Source organism: Oryzias melastigma, linkage group LG21, assembly GCF_002922805.2.
Source record: "Oryzias melastigma strain HK-1 linkage group LG21, ASM292280v2, whole genome shotgun sequence".
Classification (NCBI taxonomy): Eukaryota; Metazoa; Chordata; class Actinopteri; order Beloniformes; family Adrianichthyidae; genus Oryzias; species Oryzias melastigma.
The window spans coordinates 7,684,349-7,709,078 of record NC_050532.1 but is presented as its reverse complement, the minus strand read 5'-3'; the positions used below and the strand labels follow the sequence as shown (position 1 = coordinate 7,709,078).

The window sequence follows — 24,730 nt, the reverse complement described above, 5'->3', positions numbered from 1 at the left end:
TGCTGCACAACATTAGCTCAGGTCTCCACAATGAGGACCTCCTCTGACCTTCTTTAAAAACACGTTTGAGTTTTCCTTTGAGTTTTTGCTTCCTGAACACTTTTTTCCCTATGAAATCTTTCAAATCTTTCAGTTTAGTGTCATAGAGTTTATAGTTTTTATTAGTGTTTTCTGCCCTAGTCCCAATAAAAAGACAAGAGGGCAAATTACTCTTCAACGGGGACATCGTATATTACAGCTCTTTGCCTATGTGACATTAACAGAATTTAGGCAGAGATCTCATTCATGAGAAGACATTTTCTAACACTCGAAGTTAGCATTCATTTCTATTATATTTGTCGCTAATATCAAGATCAACCAATTCCAATAGTAAAAAGAGAGATTAACATTTAGGTCTGCAGACAGAATTTTATTCCTGACCAGTGATTCTCCAAAATTGCTTTACTTTTGAACCGGACCAGAACCAGTGTCAGAGTACCAGCACTAGTTCACACTGTGCTCGTGATTTTTAAGTCATTTGTGAATTATCTTCATGATTAACCAAGATAATAGATTTCTATTTGATGAATATTGATTGATTTATTTAAATCAACCAGAAGTTTGTTTTAATTTAGATTTATCACGTCTAAGGTTTTCTAGTCCTCACATATTCCAGTGTACACTTCAACATAAATGCTAATTCATACGTGCCCCTCTCTGCTTTGAGACTCCGACTGCTGTGAAAGGAGCCGGCCTTTGCGTTGATCAACCATGCACTCAGATTATGCCGTCTTCGATGTTCCCATGTGCGCCACGGTGTCAATTAAACCCGAGCTCTGCTGTGCTTCAGCGGGCTAATGGGGCTGCATGGAAGCAGAGTATCTATAATAGAATTAATAATGAGATACGCTTGAATGAGGGGCTCAGTCATCATTAGAATCACTCATGTCTTCAATGCCCCTCGCTTTCAGAACAAAACAAATCACGCATAAAGCTGGACAAAACCCAAAGCCCAGTGATAAAAGTTTTATGTTTTAAGGTACATTAATTCTGTTCAGTTCAAGTCTCACTTCCTAGTAATTAAAGCTTGTTGGTGTGTTGGTTAAGAAGGGTGTGCAGGTGTTAATTTACAATTCAGCTCCATCAGTATGGAGAGGAGGTGAACATTTGAGGAGAAGGGAATTTCATTCAGGCTTTTCTCTCTGCCCCTTGTCTCAAGAAATAACAAAAAAATGAGCAAAGCTGCAAGAAAAGAGAAATCTTCACATGGGGGAGACAATTTTTAGTTATTAAATTTACACTTTTTCATAAAAATAACTGGAAGTCATTGGCTGTGAACTCCAATAACCTCACAAAAACCTATAGTGTCTTTATTGTTGGTTTTTCGGTCCTCTAATTCTTTTTTTCTCTTTTTCTTCCTGGTTGCACATGAAAGATCATTGCTGTTCTGTCAGCTACAGTGACAGCAAAGAAAGGGTTGTTATTAAAGGTTATCGACAGTGCGTGGATCTGTGGTTAAAAGGAGAAACACAACAAAAATATCACAACAGCGTTAAGATACTAAAAATGAACCAGAAAATATAGATTTGAAAGTTAATCAAAATGTTATAAATAACCCCCCAAATATATATATATATAAAAAAAACAGAAATAAATACACTTTTGTAGAGATAAAAAAAATTAAAGGGCTTAAATAAAATGGAAATTTGTGATAAAACTACAAAAAAGCTATAATTAAACATTTTAATAAATATTTTAAGTTTAAACAAAAACATGCCATGATATGATTAGATAGAAAAAACATTAGTACGTCAGACAATCTACCTAACAATCATATTTGCGGAGTGTCTGTAAGTGCTATAAAGAAACTTACACAAAGTTTAGACATCAGTAGAATCTCAGAAAAACGACATGAATTTATAAAATCCCCCTTGAGTAAAAATGTAGTTCCTGCAAAAATTCCAGAATTAGAGACGAGTTGAATTTGAATGAATGCTAAAAATTGTTTTTCCTTAAATGTTGGTTGGAGTTTTGACAAAAATCAGATTGCAGAAGGCCAGTTTAAACTTTTTTAAAATGTTAAACATGTGTTGAACAAAAGTTGTACACTAGAAATGTGTGATGTCCTTCCTAAAGACGTCATCAAAAAGATGGTTTAAGGTGGAAATGAGGGATCTGTGGAGTCATTAATTATTTTTAGAAATTTTTTTCTTTGAAGATTCTTACATTTGAGTGATGCAAACTTAAGTTTCTAAAAGACATTAAAGACCCATTTTCATAAAAAAATGTGTTTTTGGTGTTTTTAATATGTTTGTGTAGCATTTTTGTCATGATGGTGAACATAGATAAAGAGAATGAATCTCAACCCATGAACCAATTGACCAAAGAAAACATTTCATATATTTTTCTGTTACTCTGATGTCACTACTTATGGGTTAAAATTATATTTCTGAGTGTTTCTTTATTAAAATTATCGTGAATCTGGAGCAGACAAAAAAATATGGAAAAAGTTTGTAATTCTGATGTACAACTTACTACCATTCTGATGCATTGTAGACGATTAGATCCATGAATGTCTTTGTTTTATTTGTCTTAGCTGGCATCTGGCTCAAAACTGTACAGTGGATAGTTCCACCATTGGTTGCCATTTTTGTTGCACTACTAATGTCAAGTTTGGATTGTGAGGGGCTGTAAGTTAGCAGGAGAGCATGTAATCAGATGGAAGATGGGAAGTGCGGGCAGGCTTACTCCACTTCAACAGTCCCACCCACAACTCAGAGGTGAATTTCTAATGATTTACTGCTGCTCTGCAAAAACTATGTTCTAGAAGATAACAAAAGTTTTTAGATTTTGGTTAAAAACAGTGTAATTGTAATTAAAAGACCACTGGGAATACTTTGAAAATAGATCAAAAGATGACTGGAGTGGGACTTTAGATGTTTTGAGTTATTCTGGACTGGCTTGCATTTAAAATAAAAATAATTTGTTCAAGTACTGTTCTAATATTTTTTTAAATCACAAAAAAAGTCATGAAATGCAGCAAAAAAAATGATGTGCTCTTTTATTGGAATCAAGTGTTATCTATAATAGATCATTATTGATATTTAAATTCAAAGGTTGACTTTCTACACCTCCAAGAAGTTTGTTTAATATTGTTTTGGAGTTTGGTTTTGGATGCCTTGAGGGTGTTTTAAAAAGAGGGCAAAAGTGATATTTGCAGGCTGGAATATGTATGTGGATTTACATAACTCTATGATTTCACACGCCGTGTTTGTATCGTTTGCATCTCTGAATGCAGCCCCCCTTCCCTCCCCACGTTCTGTTCCGGGTGAGTGCCCAGGGCAGCTTGTGGACTGGATCCAGGTAAACAGCAGGCCGGGGGCTCTCTTTGCTGCCCTGCTTCTGCCTCTGAGCACGACTGCTGCAGATGGGATCATGGCTGTGGTTCACCACTGCTAATAACACCCGCCTCCCCGGCTTTTTTGTGTCCAGGGAAAGGGCATCGCTTGTGTTACTCTCATAAACACAGCACCTCATTTTCTGTTAGACTCTATCAGCAGTGATGAAATGACACAGGAAAGTGGTGCCTGTTTGTGGTTTCCTGCATCACTCATATAATTAACCAATTGAAGGGGAATTGGTAATATGATTGGAGCCTGTAAATACAAATAGGAAAGAACCGTCTGGAGCGTTCTAACCTGTTAGGGTCTCTGTTTTTCCAATATAAATAGGCATATAATTTATCTTCATCCAATTGTAAAAGAAAAAAAAAGTTTCTTATACATTTTTTAAATATTTCTTGTCTGTAACTTTATGGAACTCCGCAAATCTGAGGGAAACTTAAAGGTTTATTTTCCCTGTGAGAAGTGTAATGATGCCAGCTTTACATATTTGGAGTCTGATCTGAAGCAGGAGAAAAGAAAATCTTATTTTTTTGCACTCCTTTTTAACAAAAACCTAGGAAATCTTGCAAAAATAATACTCCAGAAGTTAAAATGATTATCTAAATTATTGTCTCACTTTTTGTCAAAATAAAATAATTATTTTATTTAAAAAAAATCTACATGGACAGAAAGGCAGAGCATGAGAGATTTTTGTGTAAAAAAGTAATTTTTTTGTGTGTTTTGTGGATAAAATGCAGAATTTTTAAAACATATTTTTCAGCTGCTTTAAGAATAAAATGTTCATTTATACAAATGACTCATTTAGCATCAATGACACTTGAAAACAGAAAGATAATCACCACTTAAGATGCATTCTTGCAAAAAAAAAAAAAAAAACATTTCAGGACTGTATACAAGAAGAGTGCAGAACAGAATGTTTCAGAAGGTTTACTAAAGATAAAGTTCTGTTTAGATTGATGCTTTTTTCAAGGATGTAGGGCGAGGCTCAACACATTCATGTAAACACGACTGTTCATGCACTGCTCAAGTTTGCAGAGAAGGGTAGGAGGCAGCTTCTTTCATTAGCATATTCAGTTGGTGAATTCTCTAGAGAAATGTCTGTGATCATTCACAGTCCATTCAATAATTTCCAGACACGCAACAGAAAAAGAGGGAAAACGGCACGAAAACTGTGAGGATGTGAACATCTGTTGTCTCAAGTGCGTCTACTGGATCATTTCTAAACTAAAACCTTCACAACTAATGAACATTTTGTTTACAGATGCATGTTAGTTGAATGTGAGATAAAATCAAATCAGATAATATAATTGAAAAATATATTAGAAATGCTGTGGTGCAGACCAAACCGACCTGATGGAAAACTAGTGATGTTTCAAAGAACTTCAGATCTTTGCCTGTTCAGATTCCACCTGTCACAAAGAACCAGCAGGTACAACAATTTCTCAATTGGATTGTTTTTTCTCTAAAATTGAATTGCAAGTGATGCGATCAAATATGTAGATGTAATCTTGAGTCACAAAAATAGTCTAAATCCCTGTTTATATAAACTGCAAACGGTAAAAGATTGTCAATGTCTTGTCAAAATGATCACTTTTAGTATAATATTTATCTTAAACACATTTTACTGGTGTTGTCAGTTACAACCGTGCAGTTAGTTTAGTTAATGAACATGTTGCAGCCACAGACTGAGCTGTATGGTGACTGTGCACATCACCTGTTTTGCTCCCAGCATTCCTCAGAGTGGGATCTAATAAACCTGCTCATCACCTGCACTGTCTGGGTTCAGCTGTCTGTGGATTCTCTTTGGTTTCTGCTCCGCTTAATTACAGCACGATGTGTTGCATCGTCCTTGAGGTGGCAACAAATAAGTGGGATCTGTCTGAGTCTCAGCTTCATAAGGCAGAAAGCAAAAGCTGGCGGGGTGGAAATGCATGCCGTAAATGACGCACAGGCTGTTCCCGCTGTCTGGAGGTCATCTCTGCATCAGGAGGTCAGGCTGTGAAAAGTTTTTAGAGGTATGTCAACGGAAAAAAAGATGTTTCTGCGGGTTTTATTTATTTATTTTTGTGTTGATGTGTGAGCTTGTTAAGATTCCTCAGATTGTTTGTGGGATCACAACTCCTTGTTGGAACAGACAGCATCGTCTCATGTCTCAATGTCATCTTATCAGCTGTTATCAGCCCGGGCTCCATCCCTGCTATATCTGGATCTCATCATCAAGACATGTTTAAAGTATTTTGTAGAACAAACAACACACGCGAGGAAGCGAAAGCATGCGAGGTCCGGATGAAGGGGCTGAACAACAAGTGTCCTTGAAGCAGTCTGAGTAAACTCCCAGCCAAAATGAGCTTTTGTGTATTTGTATGAAAGACACAAATGTGTCTGGAAACAGCAACAAAAACTTAGAGTTGTAACAGATAACATTCTGTGAGGAATTATGGGATATGCTTTACACCATACTTATGTCAGCATGTTCTCCATATTTTCTTTTTTAAATGAGTGTTTTCAAATATCTATTTACCTAAAATGTGCCAGGGTTTACTGGTTTAGAATGCATTCTTTCACATGCTTTTAGCTTATGGTGTTCACACTTGATTTTTGCTACCTAACACAAGCGTCTGCCACAGTTGGAAAAGGCTTGGTGCAAAATGTCAAAGTGGTGCAAATCTCACCAATCTTGCTCCAGGCTGTATCTTTCACAGCTCTATTCTGATATTTGAAAGACTCTGTCATATATTTCCAGCCACAATTATTAATTTTTTTCTCCATTATCAATTTTCAAATGGAAGACGGCATCCATTCAACTCCAAGTCCCTGATTGGTCAACGTCTGACCTAGTTTAAATTTGTATGTCAACAGCCATAGAAACTTATACGAATGCAACATTTTTGAACATGAAAGCCCAAAACACACATTAATGAGCATTTACATAGACTTTCCATTGCAAGTAGACACTTGAACGCGCATTGCCGAGGGCTGTTTGAACATAGGTTCATAATATATGAGAAAATACAAAAATAATTTTTGAATTAACATATTTTTTACTAGTAAAAAAAAATCCATCACAGTCCATACATTTTTCAAAGAGTAATACACCATTCCCTTTAGGCCATTAGGTTCACTAGAGTTGCTTTGTAGCCTAAAGCAATAAATTCTGGTTGGATAAAGTTGATTGATCAGGAATCAAACCACTGACAAAAAAGAAAATTGTTTCACCAGAGGTGGCTAAGTGCATTTCAGTCTGAATTTAATTCCCCTTCCCATTAAATAATGCCCAAATATGACCTGCCTTTAAAACAAACCCCGCTTAGATCTAATTAATTCATCGTTACGAGCACAGAACTTTGAGCAAAGTAACTCCCGTCCTTCACCTCTCCATCCAAAGCCCGCCTTCTCTCCGTAACCTTTAACTGTCCAATTAACAACCTCTGCCCCGGTGTCTGGGGCGCTTCTTTTGTGACCACGTCAGATTGGAAATGTGTGGAGCAGACCTTTTGTTGGAATGGTTACTCATGTGCTCACCTTTTTGTTCTCTGTAATAGCCCATCATCTGGGCATTGTACCTTTGACCCTCTGACAAATCACTTTGGCCAAAACGAATAAGACTGAAACTTTGTCCAAGAGTGAAGATGGACTAAACTTCATATCTCCTGACCATGTACTGAGGGCTTAATATATTTTAATAAATGTTGTCGAAATAAACAAATGATTGATTAAACTGATAAAAAGTGTGACAAACAGATATTGCCTAAAGGTCAGGGGTCCCCAAATTTCAGATTTTTGGCTAATAAAAGAAGTGTAAAAATCGCAGGATAGAGTGGAATAAAAAGTCACATTCTATGAGGATGTCGATTGTATGGTCGGACTAAAAAAAAAAAAAAAAATATGTATCTCTGATAGTGGTCAGGGGGCCGGGCCAAATGTGGATCTGGGCCGTAGTTTGGGGACCCCTGTATTATATAATTTACAAAAGGGAGACTGGATGAAGGTGGAGCACATCTTTATAAATGAGGTAAATCAAAGTGTCTTTAAATTGGAATTTTCTGTAGATGTTTGAAGCTATGTACACACCGGGCATTCGTTCAAGAACGCACATTCTTTAACACATGGTGTTCACACTGGGCAAGCAGGGAGGGCCTTTTTCTTCTTTATTTTTCTACTGTTATCCGCCTCCTGCAGTTGGAAGAGACTCGGTATGAAATCCAAAGTGGTCCAAATGTCACCAATCTTGCTCCATGCGTTTTCTCTCTCAGCTCTATTCTGATAAATGAATGACTTTGTGTCATATAACTCTGACCATCAACAAACAACAATTGTTAGTTTTTGCTCAATGATTGATTTACAATCATTGGCACATTAGAGTTTTGAATGTGGAACCTCACAATCCACGTATTTATAGACATTCAATTAGAAGTGTCCACTTGAACGTGCTGTCGAAGGTGGTGTCAACATAGCTGGAGGTTTAAGGAACACAGGGATAAAGATTTTCAGGTAAAAGAAAGGATGGCATTTAGCTGTGATGACACTAAGCAGAGGGAAGAATAGAACTTTGAAAGCCTCCAACACCTTCTATACCCTCTGGTATAAAGGGCTCCATTTCAGCCTAGCACAAACTCAGACCTGAAGGAGGGGAGGACTGGTGCTGTAACAACACTGATGTTCAGCATGATTAAATATTGAACACCAAGAAGCTGAAGCCTTTTTGGCTTGTTACTGCAAGATAGTTTAATGAAAAGATAATATTTATGTTCTGAAATACTTTAGAAAAACCTCACCATCTGCTGAGGGTGTTTGCTATACTGCGATCTATATTGGTGTAACGTTGACCTTGGACAGCTCAGTACAAGGTTTTCTCTCTCAAGTGTTTTCATGTTGAAGTTTTTGTCAGTTTTTTTCTTTTTTTTAGTTTCTATTTGTTTCATCTTTAAATTGTTGAGACTTTTTTTTATACACATAGCTCCATCCATGTTTTAAATCATAGTTTTATTCACAAATTGGATGAAATGTCCAACTATTACACCAATAACAATGACAACAGCCAACGTTCGTCATTTATCATTAGTTCACAATTTGTCAAACAGCTGGTTGTCTCTATTTTAAAAATATGGCAGCACATTTATTAACCACATTTTAGCTTCTGACATACTTTAGTGCCCTATAAATTGGCTGTGCTAAAGTGTTCAACCCTTTGCGTTGGTGCCCTAACTTGAGCAGTCTGTTATTCCCAATTCCTCTTTGAAATAGCGAGGTGAATTTAAATCAATACCCGCCCGAGGGGTCCCAGTTCACACAGTGCAACAGTATCAGGCAGACGCTAAGAAATGCAGTCGATAACATCACGTTACGGTTTCTGTACGTGTGAATGAAGGTATGAGTCTCTAGCTGACAGCACCAAGTCAAATCATAATAGAGTTTCAGAGGGCCAGACACAGTGTATTATTACACACCAGGGTTGTATAGAGGGGCAGGCCGATGCAGGCGAGGGTCTTTGTAATAGGAGACAGGTGAAGTTTGAATCTCTATTTATGTGTGTGTGGGCTTTAGGCTTTCCGAGTGTGTTGTAACTGGAGTATTTGTGCACGTACAGTGGATACAACAGTGTTCAGGTGTGAGGCAACAAAGACAGAAAGATCCTGGGCTTCTTCTCCATCGCTTTGGCAGTCTTACCCTATAGTCTGAATACTGATGTTCTTGTTCCAATTCTTCTCTTTTCAGGGGTTTCAAGTCTGAACTCTGTTTTTGACTCATTATTTATTATTTTCTAAAAATATATAGCTTTTTTTCAATGAAACAAAGTGTCTGTTGTTAATGGTTTTTATTTCTGTTGCATGGGGAAACAAATAAACAACATATGATGATGTTAGGGCTCGAAGTACAAATGGAAAGTTTAATCACAAGCACGACTCGATGGTGCCTTTGATTTAGCAACCACATTTTAAATGACATAGCATGTTTGCATAAAAGAATTGGCTAAAGAGAAACAGAACATTTAAACAACTTTTCCAGCTGTCTGACATTACTGGAAGAAACCACCATGTCAACAAACAAAATATGAAAGTAAATATAAAACCCTGTTTTTTTTCTGTAATGTTTTAGAACCATTTGTATCACATTTAAATTTCTAAGACTCCTATCTCATAAACATGATCCTTAAAAATCCATTATGTAAAGTTTGGTCCATGTTTTCTCCCCTGTAGTTCATCATAATTCCACTAGAAGCAGTAAAGAGGCTTTTTCAAAATGGCTGCCTCCATGAAATATCAAAATCACTTTTGGCGGGAAAAAGTTTTGCTAACTTTCAGAACTTAACGGTGAGAATAACTAATCTATTGTAATTCAGTTTCTTAAAAGACCATTTGTTGAGTTGAAAGATGCAAACTTTAATTATTTATAATGCCATATTAAAAATATTGTCAATATTTTTGCATCCAAAACTAAAATTGTTATGATCTTAAACTCACCAAGTCGCCCCACAGGTCATAACTGACGCTATCGATATCTTATAAAAATTATATTACACACATTTTTTGTAGATTTCATCAAAAGGTTATTAATTCCAAAAAAACTGTGAATTTTCTACCAATTCTTTCATGTTGTGGGCTTCCACTTCTACCTCAAGAAATCAAGCCTGAAACTATAAAATAGAAAATAGAAAAAATAAGTCAAATAAATCTAACCTAGTTACAAATTTAACCTTGATTTTTGGAGATTGTAGACATTTTTTATGTTGGTCTGGTGTAACAGAAGTACATCTGTATGGTATTGTATGTTGATGAACAGGTGTTCATTGAATAATTGAGTTATTAGCCATCATCAAGAGAATCTTTTAGTTGTTTAAAAATGTCAGTTATTTTGCAGTGTGATTTTACGGAGCAGAATTTGATAGATGTACATGTAATTCCTTAAAATAATGAAAATGACACTGGGAATATTTATTAAAAATATGAAAATGTTCACAATAAATTCTGTTTTTAAAAAATATATATATATTCTAACTTGTGCATCAATAAGTCTTGACATATTAAGACCTTTTTTACATTTATGAATGTTTTCCTTTTGGATAACACACAGGGTTGTGTCAGGAAGGGCATTTAGCCTGAAACTCTCTCCCAAATCACCTGTACGAATCAGTGAAAGCTGATTTACTGTGGCGACCCCTGAAGGGATATGCTGAAAGGTGAACAACTTTTTTAGCAGAAAAAAAGACTACTTTGAATATGTTCCAATTTCTTTATGGGCTTAATGCTGATTTTCACAATAATACAGTGAATTGTTTCAGTGCAGCAAAGATGTACGGTACATAGAACCTGCTGTTAAACGCTCTACTCATCTTGAACTTCTCAGTCAAACTAAATCAATAAATGCTGGGTGGAACTTCATGCTATTAGCTTAATTTGAAAGCCAATTATGTAACATGAGAACGTGCTCTGAAAAGTCAAAGACATCGTTTATTAATTGAGTGTAGCGGATTGCTGATTACTGCTCACAGATTATTTGATTGTAGCTTACACCTCTGATTTAAGGGTACAAATAAAAAAGCAAAAATATTTTTCTGACTAAATTTCATTAAAAAAATAAATGCGTGAACCCATTATAATTTTTAATATTGTATTTTATTGATCATTTTTAAGATTTCACTGATTGCAGTCATTTTGATACAGGCTAATATAGAACTAGTCATTGGAACTACAGCTGAGATGAATTATAACTTTATTTTTTCCCATTTATACCAGTTTCACATATCTATCTTGGAGGTGTCTGTTGAGTTCAGTCAGTTTGTTTCCTCCATTTCTCCTGCGCTCTTCTCTCCATCTAGGCCCTTTTCTGGGTTAGCTTTGGGCAGCTGACTCTGAAAGCCTTCATCGCTGTCTGTATCCTACCTTCCATTCTTCTTGTGAGAATATTATTGGCCATTATCAGCACAGATACAGACTGACCAGGGGTGGAGTGGTGTGTGTTTACTGTAATAGATGTCAATACTTCTTCAAGGCTGCAGACCAATCAGGAGACAACGCTTGATGGCAGAGCTAAAACGTAGAAAAACTTGACAAAAGTGACATAAAATAACATAATTGAAAAACCATTTGTGAAAAACACAAAGTGGGACAAACAGAAAGGTGTGAAAAGGATGAACTGAAACCTTAAATATTAATAGACTATGGGGAAGTCAACACAAACAGAATCAGTCTAGGGAACAAAAAATGAGACAAAACACAACCAAATATAACTCTTTTTCTCTAATTTATAGTGGATCATTTTAATATATAACACGCCCTAATTACTCATTTAAATTCTGGTCTGTCATATTTTTGCCTGTTATCTGTTGGGTCTAAAGATATCACCCACAAATCCTGATTAATCAGGTTGTGGAATCTCTGCACTCCTTTCAGTCTGAGTAAATCAAACCACTTGTGTTGTGTAAATAAAACAAATCTATTTGAGCATCCTGACATAGAGTTGAGTTTTACTTTAAGGAAGTTAATTCATGCATCTGTTACATTATAGGAATGGAAATATTTTAAGCCTGAAAAACTCCTGGGTTGCTATTCTATTAATAAAACAACGGTTATGTAATAAGAGAATGTGTCAAGTACCAGTAGATACAATTATTCATAAAGATTACTATCTACTACTATTGCTGATGGAGTTTTTTTTATTATATGGACTGAATTTGCTTGATGTTCCAGGATTGAACTGCTGGTCCAAAACTTTGTGACTTTTGACCTTAAAATATTTACTTACAGATTTTACATATTTTATATTTTTGAGAAAAGTCTTTTTTTTTTCCTTTATCTCCCTGTAATGCATTTTGTATTTTACATTTTAAATACATGTTTTTCAGCTGCTTGATGTCTTGAGTTTTAGGATAATTAGTTTTAATGGAAAGCACTTTAGCTGTGTTTAAGTGCTACACAAACAAAGTTTGATTGAAGATGATTATCTTTAATTTTTCTTAGCGCCATTCTTAAAAAAAGGCTTTACACATCAGCAGTTTGAAACTCCTACAGAAGCGGAGACTCAAGATCCATGACAGTGTTGACATGTTCACATCAAAGCACTCATAACTTGATGATTTAACAGAATGACACCCTGAAGGCGCCATGAATATAGCAGGAATCCACATCAAAGTCTGGGAATGTGTAGGTTGGGATTTGGTTATAGAACCGTGTTGGAGGAATTGGAGGGTTTTTGCTGAAGGGGATGTTCTGGTGACATTTGTTAAGCTGTAATTTATCTGAAAAGACCATTTATTAAAAGCTAGATGCTTTCTCTGTGTTATTTGCTGACATTTTTTGTAGATTAGCACAGACGGAGACAGATTCCTCTGCAGTCTATAGTCACAAAAATACTGCTTTCACTCAGGTGGCTTTAATGTTCACGCTTTCTCTTTGTGTCTTCAATTTATCGGTATGAATCTCCAATAGGGAAATGCAGCATGCTTAAAAAGGTATCTCTTGTGTATTCATGCAAGTCCTTATGTCCTGAAAGCACACCTCTGAAAAGGTTTTTCTGCAGTTGACATTGATAGATGTTAGAAACTTTTAGTTTTCTTTTTCAGCACGCAACTACGCCTAATATAAAAAGATGTGTGGCTTATTAAAGTTGTGTAAAGCTACAATCTCAAAAGGAAAAAAAAGGCAGAGTGTTGAAACAGGCTTTGGTGGATCAATAGTTCCTCCCAGATGATTGGACAGCTACAGCTAAAAGTGATCGGGGAGACTGGGAGGAAGATACTTGGTGTGCCATCTGGAATGAGGAACGCAGATAAGACGACTTGGTGGCGCAATGAAGAAGAGGAGGTTTGCTATGAAAAATGGGACACTAAGAGGACAAAAGAGAGCAGACACAAGTAGAGAGAGATGCAGCACAAGATGAAGATGGAGTTGAAAGACAGGTTGGACATGAAGTAAGAGGAGTGGATCTGTACAGGTGAGCAAGGCAGAGAAACAGATGAAAGGAAACACAGCAGGTTATGGTGATCAAGAACAGGGTTGGGAATGTGTTGACAGGTTCTACAACTGTGATGGAAAGATGGAAGAACTTTGAAGAGCTAATGAATGAAGAAGAGGGTTAGAGAGGTGGCTGTTGTGGAGCCGAAAGTAGCAAAGATTAGTGAGGATGAAGTGAAGAGGTATTGAAGAGGATGAAGGGCAGTTGGTCCTGACAACATACCTGTGAAGATGAGGAAGAGTTAAGGAGAGCTGGCAGCTGAGTTTCTGACTTGACTGTTTACTGTAACAAGGTCTTGGAGAGCAAGACAGTGCCTGAAGAATGAAGGATACTTGTTCTGTTTCCTTTTTTAAGAACAAGAAGGATGTGTAGAGTTGTGGAAGAGAGGCTGAAGCTATGAGGTCAGAAAGGAGTAACAGCATGGTTTCACATCAAATTAGAGAACCACAGATGTAGTATTTGCTTTAAGAATACCTCTGAAGAAGTACAGACAAGGTCAGGAGGAGCTGCATCTAGTCTTTGTGGCTCTAGAGAAAATATATGATGGAATACCGAGAGGAGCTATGATGGAAAGTGCGTTCAAGGTTGTGGAGGGTTAGACGCCCCGTCTTTTCATGTCCTGTCTCCCATCACAGAAGTCCCACAGCTATAGAGTATCAGATCCTACTTTCTCTTAGGCACCACAAACCTTGAATCCATAACATACTTGATTTGACATGGGGCATAAATACAGACAACCTTTACCCATATCATTTGTCACCAAGCGTCTAAAATGTACTAGTTTCTTCACCCCAATGTCAGCTGTCCCTCATTCATGCTGAAGATCGCCTGTTTGAAAGAAATGCTAAGCATTAAGATGAGCTAATTGTGACCCACATATCACCGCCTGTCACGAAAAGAGAGAGAGATTATCTTCTTCATTCATTTCTGTCATTCCTCCAAGCCCATTTTTTTGTCCAGACACCCATGAGGCCTGTGTTGCCCCCTGCCTACTCGCACGTTAGTGTCATCATTAAAGAGATTGGTGGGGTTGGGCTTTTCAGTTGAATTAGACGTGGTCACTATGTCTTTTGGCTGCCCCTCGTCCCCCCACGGGATGAATGAGAAAGGTGGAACAGGATGGGAATGTGCTTCCGTGGTCTTTCCAAAAATGGGTTTTATTTTTCCTTTTTTTATTATTTTATTGGTCAAATATTAAAAATAATGGAACTGTACAATACAAAAAATGCAAGACACTGGTAAATCAAACCTATTTCAAATTCAAAAATTGAGAAAAATAAACAAAAATCACTTGTAATACTACATAGACATATTTACAGTAATGCACACTGTACACTCACATATCACATTGAATTATTTACATATAATATTTATCAAATAAAGTAATATATTTATATTATTCCACCCCTATTATCTTTGTTTATTTTTACACGTTTTTCACATAGTTTCCATGATTTGGTTCTTATCAAATTAACTGCAGATTATTCATTAAAATGGAGTGCTCATTGATTACCAAACATTCTTACATAATTTCCATAAATATTTGTATGGATCACACGTCAATTGATAGATACACCATACTCGTTAATTATCTACAAAATACACTGGTACCATATTTTCCACACTATAACACACACCTAACACCTTCATTAAAAAAAAAGAAATAAACAAAACAAATAATGTCTTCTATTAGCTTATATATGGATTAAAAGTGGTTGTTCTTAGTGATGTTAAAGCGGTTTCGAGAGGTACACAGTGCTCTATGAAAATATTTGGTTGGATGTTAATGCGAACATGCTTACATTTAGCTAAATTGGATTGTTTTTTGCATATTACTATCAAGATTGGGAGTTATAGGTATTGTGCATAGGCTAATGAGGCTAACGTGTAGCGGCGTTGGACTGTGAGTTTTTCATGCGTTATGAACAAGGTTGGGAGTTAGTTTGTTACAGTAACATTTAGTCGTGTCTGTTTTTTAACGTGTTACAGAAAAGGTTGGGAGTTACATGTATGGTAATTCAGCTAACGTGTCGCAGTGTTGAATTATATTTTTTACTAACAAATTTCAGCATTAGCGTAGTCAGAGTGATGTTTGTTTTGGTGCCATCTGTCTGGTTTATTTTTAAAAAACACAGTTGGAAATTATAGATATTGTGTATATGCTAATGAGGCTAACGTGTAGCAGTGTTGGACTGTATTTTTTTACACGTTACTAACAAGGTTCTGAGGTAGCATAGTCACAGAAACGTTTGTTTTAGCGCTATCTGTCTGGTTTTTTTTTTTACGTGTTCCGCAAACAAGGTTGGGAGTTACAGGTATTGTGAATACGCTAATGCGGCTAACATTTATCGTGTTCTGCTAACAAGTTCTAGATTTACTGTGAATGCACTTGTGCTATCTTTTGGGGTGCATTGTTGTGTTATCTATGACAAAGGTGGAGAGGATTTTATATCTGCCATGGACACCAGTGAAAATCCAAAATCATAGGATAGATAGCACAAGGTTAATAAAGTCCGACTGACAGACTTATCTGACCCTTTCTTTCGCTCAGTGCACCCTATTGATCAACTGAATGTCTTGCAGCATCTGTCGAATACACTTGCAGAAATAAATAAATTTAGCATCGACACATGTTACACATTCCCATTTTCCTTCTGAAACAGTTTTGTGTCAACCTTAACATGCTCAGAAAGGCCTATGATGATACAGAAAGGGATGGAAGGTGACATTGCACTTTGGAGTTATATCCCAGATAAACGCGTCCCGTGTGACAAAGAGCTGTGCAGCTAATATGTAGATACTTTACCCAAGAGCAGAATTGCCAGAGAGATTAAACTGATGTATGTGAAATAAGTTCTACTTCTCTATCTTCTGCCCAAAACCTGCTCAATTTATGGTCTACAGTTGGCGGCATCAATCTTGGGTTTAGTTCTTTGCGAAAATGGGTTTTATTTTTGCCCGTTATACTTCATTTCTGTGATACGTTGAATTCCTCTGAGGTTTTAGATGAGAAAGTATTGCTATTCCTCTACAATAAAAAGCTAATGATGAGCCCTGGGAGTATGTAAGAAGGCTGGGCAGGAACAACACATTTTTCATTCGCTTTAAGCTCTAGAGGGTCTTAACTTGAAATACTGCTAAAGGATACTTAACAATGATGTCTAATTACTTCAAACTAGTAAAAGAAAAAGGAAAAAAATATTTCCCATCTGGGAACCTGCTGGAGCTACACCTCTTCTGTGGTGGCCGCTGTCATAAATGCGTCTAAAAGCAACAAACATTTTTTTATGGTTGTTTTGCCCCCCTTTACCTCCTTCGGGGCATCCAGACTTCCTTCTTCATTCTCATCCAAAATGGCATAAAAAAGGCAATTTATTTACACGGTTGGGAATTTGCCCCACAGAGGAGCAGGAGCTGCTTAATCGGTGCAGTTACAGACTTTGACGAGCATGTATGAAAGGATTTAGCATTGACTTCTAATTAAAGGCACACTTCCGTCGGAATTTAAGAGGCGACAAAGGTGCGGTGAATTCTGGAAAACTCCAAGCATGTAACTGTCTCTACTGAGCAACGACAAATAGGTAGTGATAAAAGGGGGCGCGGGTTTGGAGCCGGAGTGATTAAGATTGACACATCCACTGAGTGGGCTCGCTGGTTTAAGAAAAATAATGGGATTTCAAAGCACATGATGAAAATGTATAAATAAATGTATAGATTTTTTGAATTGGAGTTTTGGCCTCTCGCCACCCTTCTTTCTTTCTTTTTCTGAGGCCTTTTTCAACATCAGCCAAAACCACTCCTTCACCGAGCATCACAGCTGGCACAGTGCAGTCGGGCAGGTAGCTCCCATCTGCTGCTCTGGCGTTGGACTTGATGATGTCAGGATTGCATACAACAGTTCATCCATGGAGACCCGATCCACAAAGCGCAGACTGCTTTGTTTTTGTGATTACATTCAATCTCGGTAGGGTTTTTGGAACCGTTACGCTCGGAGCTGGCAGAGTTTTTGTGACTTTAACACACCCTTTCACTCCTCCACCTCAGCAGTGATTGATGGTACTCTAACTTTATGTTTTCTTCTACTTCATGCCTGAGTTGCTGTTTCTTCTAAAAGCTGCCACTGGAAATTTACCACAAAAATGCTGTAGTATAATTTAGGGCTGGATTGATCAAATCAATTAATCGATTTAAGCCTAATAGGTCAATAATCGATTCATAAAAGTAGAGATTGATCTAGCACATAAAGCTTAAGTCAACTAGCTTGATGCTAACATATAATGGAATTTCCCAGAGGATGGCTAATGCTAACGCTCAGTCGACGTAAGCATACATAGCTGACTAAATGAACATCTTTATTACCTCACAGGCATGAATTTAAGATCTTTTAAGGAAATATTTTTTCAAGTAAAAATTTAATCTATTTGTTTCTGGAAATTATTATCGATACCCAGTCCTAATATAAGTAAACACATGGTTTTACAGCATTGTTAATGATTTTCCGGCTTTAAGTTGCTCTGAGTTTAGGTCGCAGATGCCAAATAATACATGATAAAAAAGATTTTAAAAATAATTTGAATTGTCCTCTAGCGGTTGTTGCTATTTATTTAAAAAAGAAAAAAACACATATAAGTCGCACCCCAAAAAATCTGATTTCTAATCTGAAAAATTTGGTTTGTATTTGAAGCAGGAAAGAAATAAAAAAGATAAATAAACTACATTTTCCTCCTCTATGTAAATAAATCTGGAGTGACTGGAGGAGGAGAGGGTTTTTGGACTGATTAGGATGGAAACATTTGCAGATAAGCTCACTTGGTTGAAATAATATGTGGTTTATGGAAACAAAATGACATTCTGGCCTCCTGCAAAGCTTCTTTGTCTGAGGTGAAGAAACAAAAACGAATCCATCAATTCACAAGAGGACAATACGGTGCACAGTGGTTTTAAATCATATGCAGTACAGTCCATGCGTGTTATTCCGGCACATAATGTAATTCACTCTTTGGTGCTTTTTTCATTGTCTGAAGCACTTCCTTTCCTCTCACCGTGTTGCATCATCCGGCAGTCTGCCACCCAGCTCCACTTGTAGAGCATGTTGATATGTGAACACAAATACACTCAACCTGGTTCCCAGCTGCTTGACTACTAACTTACCGCTCTGTTGCCATAGATACAGGTTGGCATTGGCGAGGACTTACAAAAGGCGGCATAGAAAAGGTTCGGGTTTACAGACTGCCATCTGGATTTTTTTGTGTTTGTGTCAAGGCAGCTTACCTTGCAAAAAAAAAAAGAAAAAAAAAACAAACCATATAAATATTACCATTCCCGGGAACATATGTTTTATTTTTGCAAGTTTAAAAAGAGAACATTGTTGCAGCTCTGGGCTGTTTAAAACTTGGATAATAGCATGGTAAATATTTGTAGAATTTACACTAGTTTATCTTTCGTAATTGTCTGTTTGACAAGTAAGAAACAAAACATTTTAATAAAGGCACTAGAAAGTACTTAATAATGCCAATTTTTAAAAATGAAAATACTATTTTATTTTTGTTTCCCCCACAAAGTTTGTGTTTGGTTCCTCACCGGCCAGCACAAATTTGAAGGAAACTGAACAAAAATGAAATATTCTTAGTTTTGCTTTCTTTTAGTATTGTTCATGTGAGAAATAAGGCAAAGAAATGAACTGACTGAAACCCAAACAAGGGGTGAATGGAGACATCTTCATTGTTCATGACAATCATAGTCTGTATTTCAATATCACTTTTAAACTAAATAAGTCATCCTTCAAATTCTAAATGTCAATAACGACAAACCCAAAAGTTGTGAATTATTTTCATAATTTGAAAACACATGATCTGAATGAAAACTGTTAAGTTTTGTATGACACTCAGTCTCTTATAACAACATTGACAAAAAGATGTTCCCAGAAATCTGCTAGTTCACTTCAGTCCACAACTTCTAAACAAACTTGACTACATTTGATCGACTTCCTTTATCTGTCGGAGTTATTTGCAAAAGCTCAGTGAGTCTCTGTAGAAGTAGCTGCAGGCCTCATAAAGGCAGCCCGCTCAGAGGTATAGATCGTCCCAGTTCTTTCTGAGAAACGGCGGTTAATCCTGAACCCAGCAGGATGGGAAATTGAATGGACTCCGTCAGGTGGTTTTGATTGGCCTTACGCCTCTTGTACACACACGCGTTTGCGGGCGGGCTCGCCGCACACACTGGGGAGTTGATGTTGACACACTGCAGGCATTGGTTCTGCTCACATGCTGTGACCCAAGATGGAGCAGAACCAGCTGTCCATAGCTGGGCTGTGCCACTTTTCAGAACAGATATTTATTTTTGTTTTTACTTGAATGTGGGATGAGAAACTCTTAGACTCATTGTGTAGTCTTTTTCCTTTGGAGTTTATGCCAAAGATAACTTATAAATTTAAACGTTTGCTGCTTGGATCGTTTCCTGCTGCTTATCTGGTTCTGACAGTCCGACTGCAGGCTTTGTTCTCCTGAACATAGATTTTATTTACAGTGTTTTACATGTTTGCTTTTGCACTTCTTATCTCAGTAATTTGGCCACAACAAGCAAATACTTTTAAAGCTTTCACCCAGGGTGAAAAACTTTCAATATGTTCCAAGGTGACTGTTCACAAAGAGACAACAAAGCTTTTGGTTGGAGCCAGGTAAAGTTTAATTTGAGAAGATTATTCCTTTCTTTTATTTAATTCATTTAATGTAAAACTCAAACCTTTAGGGTAGATGCATCAAATAAAGAGTTAAAGTTTTTTTTTTAATTTGTATTTTTATTTATTTTTAGAATAAAAGCACCAGTTGTTGTAGAATATCTTCATTTAGTGTGAGAAGTGCACTGAGGGAAGTGACTTACTTCATATGCTAATTTGCTGTGTACAGCAAAATCTGGTGTCAAAGCCTGCCAATGAGAGCCTCTACGTTGGGATTTTATCTGCTTATTTGATTGAAAGCAATGAGATAAACAATGCTATCAGATCCAGGAGGATCAAGAAACGACTGAGAAAGATAAAGATGTTGTGTTTTCTGTGAGTTGTGAAGGAAAAGTCAAAGTATACACAGACAAATGAGGATGATGAGACAGACAGAGAAAGATGACACAAAAATGACCTTCTATGTTTTTGACTGTCTTGACTTCAAACACTCCAAAGTGGCAGCAGTTTTACGAGAACAACTTCAACAAAAAGTCTGCCTGGCAGAGGTGGCTGGCTGCGGTATTGTCTCGGCCCATTAAACAGATAACAGTCCTGTCAGATTGTTCTGAGGTTTTAGGGTGGATAACAGACCCTAAGATGTCAGAGCAGAATGGTCTCTTCAACCAGGCTGAAATATGTAGCAAAACACAAGTTATCTCATTCATATTTAACTTTAATCTTGGGTAACCTATTTTTAGATATGTGTTATATATATGGTGATATACTTTTTACTGTTTTTTTTTTTTTTTATTATTTTAGAACCTGCAGAGTGTTGACCAGTTATTGGCAGATATACTCAATAAATCTATGTGTAGATTTTTATTTTGGAGAAATAATTAATTTTCTTTTTAATATCCTAATTTTACTTCTTTTTTGCCTTTTTAACCAAAAAAATGAAAGCGAAGAGGGAAACAGGAAACACCAAATTAAAAATCTGTTTATCACCCATTTTTGTCAATTTACATTCATGCAAAATGTTACATTTTTTCAGATTAAATATTTTTACTATTAATAGTCAATTAAACTCTTTAAAGGTGTGTAAACATTGTAATACCTTTTTTTTTAAATCAATATAGGAAGCATACAGCTCCTTTTTTGTTACTCCTCATAAATGTCATTTTTTGTGGTCTTTTTTGCAGATGACTGTTTGCTTTTGGCACATGCACATTTTTTCTCATAATCTTCACTTTTACTTCATCTTTTTGTTTACTATTTTTCTCTGAAATATTTTCTGCACAAACTTTTTTATTTTGTGAAGTTTACAATTCAATCTAATTCTACACCCCCTTGTGGATTTGGGATGTAACAGCTGGTAGCAAATGTTAGCTAGCTAAGCTATAAAGATGACCCCAAACAGCCCAAGGGTGCCCCATATGGTTTAAAAATGGGCAAAAAATGTGTTCCCCAATTGGTTTGTCCGCAGTTTCACCAACCTGTTTTCTCACATTGGCTCAAGTTGGGACTCAGTGGACTTGCTCGCTACGTTAGCCTCTAGCCAGCGCGGCTGCCTAGGGGCCGACAGTTCTTGCAGGGTCACTGCCCATGCTGCTGGTCTCTGGGCAGCGGAGCCAATTTGGGCAAACACAGGTGCCGAGCACAAAAAATGCAGACAAACCCAACTGGAACCCACATTTTCTGCCCACTTTAAACCATATGGGGCCCACTTGTCCTTGCTGGCTGTGTTTATAAGAGAGATGCAAATTGCTTTTAGTGGGTAAGCTGTTCAAATTGCTAAAAATGTACACTCAAGCATAAAAGAAGACCTACATATTAAAGCTTAGTGGGTGATTTCACCGCAAGATCTAATTATCAGTGGATTACATTTTTCTTTGTTGTTTGTCAAATAAAATGTTTACAAGATAGAAGATTTTAGTGATATTTTATTTATATTTTATTACAAGCTTTTAATTCTATTATGTTGCCGTGAAAAACATGCAGACAATATGCTTTATTTACTGTGGTTATCCACTACATACAAATGTCTAATTGATTTCAGAGCTTTATGCTTGATTTGCAACTCAGTCAAGCTAATAATCTGTTATTGATTGAAGCATGAATGAGAAAAAAATAAAGTAAAAAAAACCTTTGCTTGACAAAGTGCTTTAGAAAGTTGAAGCTCCACTTTTTAATATACTTTATTAATCTTAAACCTGGCTAAGTTAACGTAAAGACTGAAAGGTGGGAGATGATGAAGTGCCGGTCTCAGCTCAGCACTGTGGGTTCATATGTTATGACTGAAGGAGATTACATTTACTCAGGAAGCAGCAGTGTCCCTGTGTGACTGTCTACGGCTTATTTTAGTGTGTGCTGCTTTCTCCGCTTGCTCAGTCTGCTTGCATAACATTTGAATATTGAAGTGGGGGGAATTATGGGAAATCATTTGTGTTATGAGATGTATCACTTGCAGTAAAAATGTCACGGTTCGCAAAGCGCCAGAGTTGTGCAAACAGTTTTTTTTCCCAGCATATTTTTTGTTGAAGAGTCGCAAATTTTAAGTGAGCTCATTTCTGCTTCATTGACTTTTGGAAACCTTGTGCAGCTCCATTCAATTTTCCAATTTTAGTCAAACATAAAATGAAGCTACAAAGTTTAATTGCACGTTTTAAATGATTATCACCGGGTCAGAGGTTAGGTACTTCTTTTAAAACACTGATGAAGCACATTCTGCACCAACTTTTGTCCTTCACATTCTCTGCAAATCCATATTCTGTGCTTTCACTCTCGATATTCTAGTTTACTCAGCTTTTTATCTCGTCTTTCCAGCCACCCTATCTAACATCTTTTTTTTTTCATTCCATCGAGTTTCTACAAAAACTTTTTCTTTTTGCATCCTCTTTCATTCTCTTCCCTTTCTTTTGTGCCAGACTCTGAGGAGAAAGCCCAAAGGATTTAAAAAGTCAGAGGATGAAAATGATTTTAAAGTGACTCAGGGTGCGCTTCTTTTCTTTGAAGCCAGGTGTAGAAATGTTGCATTGAGGTGCTGAAGTCGTCTCTTCTCTATTCCAGCTTTTTCCCAGAGGCCCACCTTGGCAGTTAGAGGAGAGGTCATCACCATGACAGCATCCTCACTGGAGTCACGCCCCTCGTCTGTGGCTGCCCTCCTCCTGCTCCTCCTCTTACCGGCTGTTTTAGCGCAGAACTCTGCCGTCCCAACGACTCCGACCCCGCCTTTGTTTAATCCGCTGAACCGCCCCGAGTGCACGAAGAAAGAGCATCCAAAGGTTTCGATTCAAGGTTGGAAAACATCACTATTTTATCACGTTTTACCCAAAATGGTTACTGCAAAAAAGTCTTCTTGTTGGGGAGTCAATTCCTTATGTGGTTTATTTGACTAAGTATCTTCACTCTTTACAGGGACCATACCATGAAAAATCTACTTTTTGAGCTTTTAAGTGCATTATAATCTTTATTCCTCAATATAAACAACTCTAAAGTGGTATTTTGATCCATTCATGCATTTCTGAGTAATCGTCTAAAACTGCACTTTTAGCAGTAGCCCCTCCCATACCCACGAAAACGAGCAAGTCCTCACATGCTTACATCACAAGGTGAGGACCGCCCCCTCCAGGAAGAGTCTGCTCCGCCCCCAGGCTAACACAAATACTTTCTCTGCGAAGCTAGCGATTATCGGCTAGCTTGGTGAGCCCCCCCACAGTCGTGCAGACGCCGGATGTCTGTGCTGTGAGGCAGTTTAGCGACGGCCAGACATGACACCTAACACTCTTTAGATTTAGCGTTCAAACTTCGTGAAGAAAATTCTGGTGAGGAATCTGCACGAAGTTAGGAAACATCCTGAACGTATCTGAGAATGGCACAAGCAGACGGGAGATATTTGATAGACAGAAGGAGAAAGGGAGCAGACTATTTCCTGGTGGAGAAAGGGAACAGACTATTTCCTGGTGGAAATAAGGATCAGACTATTTCCTGGTGGAAAAGGGGAGCAGACTATTTCCTGGTAGAAAAAGCGAGTGACGAATTGGAAGGACTTGTTTCAACATGGTTTATCAAGCAAGGGCAGAATGGTGCGCATGAAAAGGATTTTTAATACGGAGATTAATAATGTTCCCAAAAGAAAAGAAACATTCACAGCCAGTGAAAATCAGAACAAAGTTCTCATCATTTCAGTAAATGTTCATCTTGTGTTGTTGTCTGCATTTTTTTTTACCAAATTTCTCTGAAAATGAACCAATTAGCCATCACCATTCACTGTGCCAAATTTTAGGGTTAAGCGCCCAGGCTGCACTGTACGTACATCAATATTAAAAAAAAAAGAAAAAAAAATGGGGTGTGTTATTAATGTGGGTGACATGCTGACAAGAATGGCTCTAGGTTGATGTCATGAAATGGGGAGCACCCTCAAGGAGAGAAAGGCGGAGCCTATTAGATCGAGTCGTTTTACATCCAGGTATAAAAGAGTTTGCAAAAATAACTCATATTTGATAAATAGTTTGTGTTTTACGATGGATATAGTTTACTCTGAAAGACTTAAGAAAAGAATGGTATGGCCCCTTTAACATCGGAAATGTCGGCACCAACATATAAATAGTAAATACTCTTTGTTGAATCGTATTTAAATGTTTACATGATCAATGGGAATCTGTCTAACATGGAGAAAACCTGCTTTTTTGTATCACCTCAAAGTGAGAAGGCACTTTTCGCCACTTCAAAATCCGATGGA

At 37.1% G+C, this 24,730-nt stretch overlaps 1 protein-coding gene across 3 annotated transcripts in view; it reads left to right on the top strand.

Moving 5' to 3' along the window:
* The window catches only part of sema5ba (sema domain, seven thrombospondin repeats (type 1 and type 1-like), transmembrane domain (TM) and short cytoplasmic domain, (semaphorin) 5Ba), a 215,916-nt gene that overhangs the window by 53,258 nt on the left and 137,928 nt on the right, over positions 1-24,730 (top strand). For all 3 annotated transcript variants that reach the window (XM_036209693.1, XM_036209692.1, XM_024286265.2), the window contains exon 3: positions 23,059-23,286. In XM_036209693.1, coding sequence (XP_036065586.1) covers positions 23,106-23,286 — 181 coding nt within the window. In that variant the 5' untranslated portion in view covers positions 23,059-23,105. The remainder of the gene's footprint in view (positions 1-23,058; positions 23,287-24,730) is intronic.